The following is a 5,000-nucleotide window of genomic DNA, read 5'->3' on the forward strand; positions in this document are numbered from 1 at the left end:
TTTAATGAATTGAGTTTCTTAATGTACTAAACAATGTTCGTTAACACCTACATCGCATACTCACTCTCTGCAACAGAAATTCTAACTTGTTATTTGCATAAAGGTGGGATGTTCACTACTCTATCGCTTTTGACCATAATTTTTTCTTAGAAATCACCCATATTTTCCCAATTGGACCTTTGAAATCGTTCTAACAGACAGCTTATCTAACGTCACTTAATGAGTGATACCATCGTATGTGTTCCCCTAGGTCACCAGTTGTTAGATAAACGGTGCTGTAATTATTACGTCATAAAGAATAGACGTCTTTTGTACATTCTCTAAATTGTCATTCAGCTCTTTTAGTGCTATGTGTTGCAGAATTTCATTGCTAAATCGTTACAGAAGCATGCCCTGCAATAAAAATGTCGAAGATGGTGGAAGATTTATACGACTGGTTTAAGCGTTCGTTGATCTCAACCATCAAAGTCTGCATCTACCCAGCCAACGCTGAATAAAGTTAATCAATAATGGCAATAAAAACAGAAGGGTAGTGGAAGAAACAAACTCACGGTTGTATGGATAATGTATCCATCGTGTCATTAGATCAACCACAAGTGAACTGGAATAAAGCATTTCGTTTTAGCACAATAATTGCCGGTGTTTCAGTGTTTAAAATGCTTTTTGTGTTAAAATGCCTTTTATAGTATGGTGCTTATTTTCATCTTGGGATAATGAAAATTTCACATGTAAATATCTTTATTCCTAAGCACAGAGCAGTGTAAGTGATTGAGTATATCTCACAGGTTCCAAGATTTGGAAATCCGTTCTTATACTCACAGATGAGATAAGAAATATTTGTATAAATATTTCGGTAATCATACCTCGAAATGACACGATAAGTTAGGGTTACATTCTCATTAACTATCAAACTTTATATAAGCATTAAATAAAATTATACTTTACAATATAGGCATCAATTTAAAACAGTGTTAGTATATCCTGTGTACATCTTTTGCTATCTAAGCACTCACAATATGACCATGCTTAGTTATAGAGGTTTAATAATACTGCTCTTGTCCACAGTTATCACCATATTACCAAGGATGAAGCTAACTTCCTACTGCTTTCCATATTTAATAAATGATAACTAATTAAAATTTCGCTTTCATCTCCCCTAACTTTTTTAATATTAAGTATTTAGAATTTTCAGTCTTCATTACTGACGGCACGATTTTAATTAAAACTTTTGGCCTAATTACGTCTTCTATACTAACACCCATTTTACGTATAATCATTCCAAGCTTGTTTATAAAAACTACCGTAGGAGAACATTTGTAACTATTTCATATATTCTGTTTCAATAAAATATTCTGTTTCAATAAAAGGGGCGGTGACTGTCTAAGCACTTTGCTCCATATCTTCTCAACTCGTCTATCATTGAATGATCTCTTGAAGCTATTCTAGAAATCATTCTGTTTATATATATATATATATATATATATATACAATTACTTTACTCCAATAATGTGGAAATCTACTGCTCTTACAATCATGATTAAAATAGTATTATTATATGTATCTTGGCAACTATCCAACTAATTATCTTTGTGAAGGGTTTTTATCATTCGATGCTGAGGATTCAGTTGATTGACCATTCGAATTACCTGCACCTAGATTAAGTTGTAAAAGGCTGAGAATTCTATAGACATGCATACCATTAACTTAATTTTCAAATTAACAACTAAAATTTTAATGTAAATGATATTTGATATAAGTACTATTTCCACACAGGAAAAGAACAATAATTTTATCAGTAGGTCTGTTGGTGATTTCTCTCTAAAATTAGTGCTGACACAATCTGATATTCTTTATATTATATAACTGTTGACTTATGAACAGATTGTCAAAAAAGCTTCAGTGATTTTTATATTTCCATGTATAAACTTTGTTTCTGTTAACTTTAATTTCAGGAATGCCATGTTCTATGTTACCAGTCCTGGAGATTGATAACCGAACCCAGTTTCCTCAAAGTATGTCCATCGCTAGATACCTGGCCAGAGAATTTGGTAAGTCGAACCAGCGTTCCTTTAATAAGCGCTAAAATATTTCAATGAATTTAAAAGGAAAATGAAAATATACTACTTGGTCTCATATACTATAAAATGTAAAATTATAGGCTATTCAGTTTGTATGCTCTCTGACAAGAACTTGTCACTAGTACTCTAAGTTCATTTCCGGAAGTTCATTGCGGAAGTTTTAACTGTGCTTCACACGGTAGCAAAGCGATTCTCTTAACCATACAGCCATTCCTGCGACTACTTTGACGCGTCCAAAGTAGAAGAGTGCCGGACTAAATGCTCTAAAATATTTTGCTTCGTACCCTTTTATTTTAAATTCACACCCATCAATGTTAAGTTCGACTTAACAATTCTGAGATTTATAAAATAGGTACCAATATTATATATATACACACACACCAATGATATATCAGTGAACAGCACGGCGAGCTGGCAGAATCGTTAGCACGCCGGGAAAAATGCTTAGCGACATTATTGGTTTCTGGATTCAATTACCGCTGGGATCCTTGCGTTTCATTCTTCGGGTCGATAAGATAAGTACCATTAGGACACTAGGATCGATGTGATGGAGTCAGCGCCTTCCCCGAAATTTCTTGACTTGTGCCAAAATTTGAAACCAATATTGTAAATATACTGCGCAGGCGTGGCTGTGTGATAAGAAGCTTGCTTCCCAGACACATTGCTCCAAGTCCTGTTCCACTGTGTGGCACATTGGGCAATTTTCTTCTAAAATCACGGGTCGACCAAAGCTTTGTGAGTGGATATGATAGAGGGGGAAATGATAGAAGCCCGTTGTATGTGTGTGTGTGTTCTGTGTTTATCTCCCTACGATCACCGCTTGACAACTGGTTTGGTGATTTTACGTTCCTGTGACTTAGTGATTCAGCCTATAGATGGAACCAATAGAATAAATACCGGGCTTTAAAAATAAGTTGTGGGGTCGATGCCTGCGACGAAAAATTTAAAACAGTGCCCAAGCATGGCCGCAGTCAAATGACTAAAACAAAGTAAAAAATATAAAAGATACCAATAACATTAATGAACAAGGCAGGGAGATGGTAGAATAGTTAGTACGCTGAGCGAAATACCTAGCGTCATTTCGTCCGTCTTTACGCCCTGAGATTCAACAGTCACTGGGGTCGATTTGCCTTTCGGCTTTTGAGGTCGATAAAATAAGTACAATTTGAGCGCTGAGATCGATGTAATCGATTTAGCAATTCCTTCGACATTGCTGGTCATGCGCCAAAATCTGAAACTAATATTATATAAAAAATACACTAGGATTAATATGGCCAAGCTAAAATTTCATGTTTATAATATTCAAATGCTTCATATTTTTAAAAGGTTTCCATGGAAAAAGCAGCATGGAGATGGCCAGAGTTGACTTCATCTCGCACTGTTTCTATGACATCATGGATGACTACATGAGGATGTACCAGGACAGAGAAGGAAGAATGAGGGTGAGGAATTTCAAACTTTTTAATGCCTAAATTAAAAGCCGATGGTTGCAGTGGTTATCGATGTCATTTCTATGTATTGGTGATTTTAAGTCAACGTTGAGTAAAGGTAGAGTTTGCCTGTGCATGTGCTAGGGTTTACAATTAGTGGAAACATGGTGGATAATATCAAGTAAAAGAAAGGACAGCATTGCGTTTCGTCCTTCAGAAGGTATATAATCGACTATATATATATATATATATACATATATACACACACATGTATATATGCACACACACACACATACACGCACAGAAAGGGGGGGGGGCGAAAGAGATGGAAAAAAGACTATTACACATATAGATGTATATTGTACGTGTACATGTGTGTGTGTCCGTGCGTATATATGTATTTATGTATGTATACTATGCAGACTTCGAATATATGCGTATGTAAGGAGAATAACAGCTTAGTGTGCGAAAAGCCCAAGTGGACAGACGATACACAAACAAACACACACACACAAACGCCATTTTAAAATGAGACTGAAACTGCAAAATACAATAATACAACAAAGTATTCTGCAATTGTGAGCAAACCTTTATTTTAGGCCTAATACAGGATAATCTTGTGTAGCTTTACAGGTGTATTTAATCAAGCCTGTACAAGATTACGCGCTACTTGCTGATTATAAAACAAGTAGAGTTACCTGCAAATGCTGTTCGAGCTTTGTATACTTCAGCAGACAGTAACATTCACAAGGATGCATTAAATTGTGGCTATAATAGGTATATACTGTCACCATGTCGTACAATGAGTTTCTACTGAGACGTTATGATTGCTATATAGGGACACAGATCTTTGTATTTTCTCATTTATATACACTGTGTTATGCGCGTGATGATGTAATGTTTCCTTTCTCTTAACAAAACCAAACCATTAACTAGACCAATTGTGTTCTCATACGCATATTCGAAGCACATATTCATTAATGCGTGGATATATGCATGCGTGTGTTCATATATCGATTTACTCCTCGCTTTAGGGAGGACAGCAATTTCGAAAATCATTGTTCAAGTTGAAATCGTTTAAAACTTGGGAGATATAGCATAGAAACTAAATAAGAAAATTATTTATTGAAATGCAGTGCACGTGTATTCAGATATACATAGGAGCACTCCATCGGTTGCGACGACGAGGGTCCCAGCTGATACGATCAACGGAACAGCTTACTCGTGAAATAAACGTGCAAGTGGCTGAGCACTCCACAAACACGTGTACCCTTAACGTAGTTCTCGGGGAGATGCAGCGTGACATAGAGAGTGACAAGGCTGGGCCTTTGAAATACAGGTACTACTCATTTTTGCCAGCTGAGTAGACTGAAGCAACGTGAAATAAAGTGTCTTGCTCAAGGACACAACGCGCCGCCGGGAATTGAACTCACGACCTTACGATCATAAACCGAATGCCCCTAACCACTAAACAACGTGCCTTCACTCAGAT

At 36.2% G+C, this 5,000-nt stretch overlaps 1 protein-coding gene across 1 annotated transcript in view; it reads left to right on the forward strand.

Annotated features, from left to right (window-relative positions):
* Positions 1 to 5,000, forward strand: part of LOC115212026 (S-crystallin 3-like) — a 13,288-nt gene that overhangs the window by 4,327 nt on the left and 3,961 nt on the right. Inside the window, exons 2-3 of the mRNA XM_029780824.2 lie at positions 1,953 to 2,048; positions 3,405 to 3,520. Of these exons, the coding sequence (XP_029636684.1) occupies positions 1,953 to 2,048; positions 3,405 to 3,520 (212 nt within the window). The remainder of the gene's footprint in view (positions 1 to 1,952; positions 2,049 to 3,404; positions 3,521 to 5,000) is intronic.

This window comes from Octopus sinensis, linkage group LG5 (assembly GCF_006345805.1).
Source record: "Octopus sinensis linkage group LG5, ASM634580v1, whole genome shotgun sequence".
Lineage (NCBI taxonomy): Eukaryota > Metazoa > Mollusca > Cephalopoda > Octopoda > Octopodidae > Octopus > Octopus sinensis.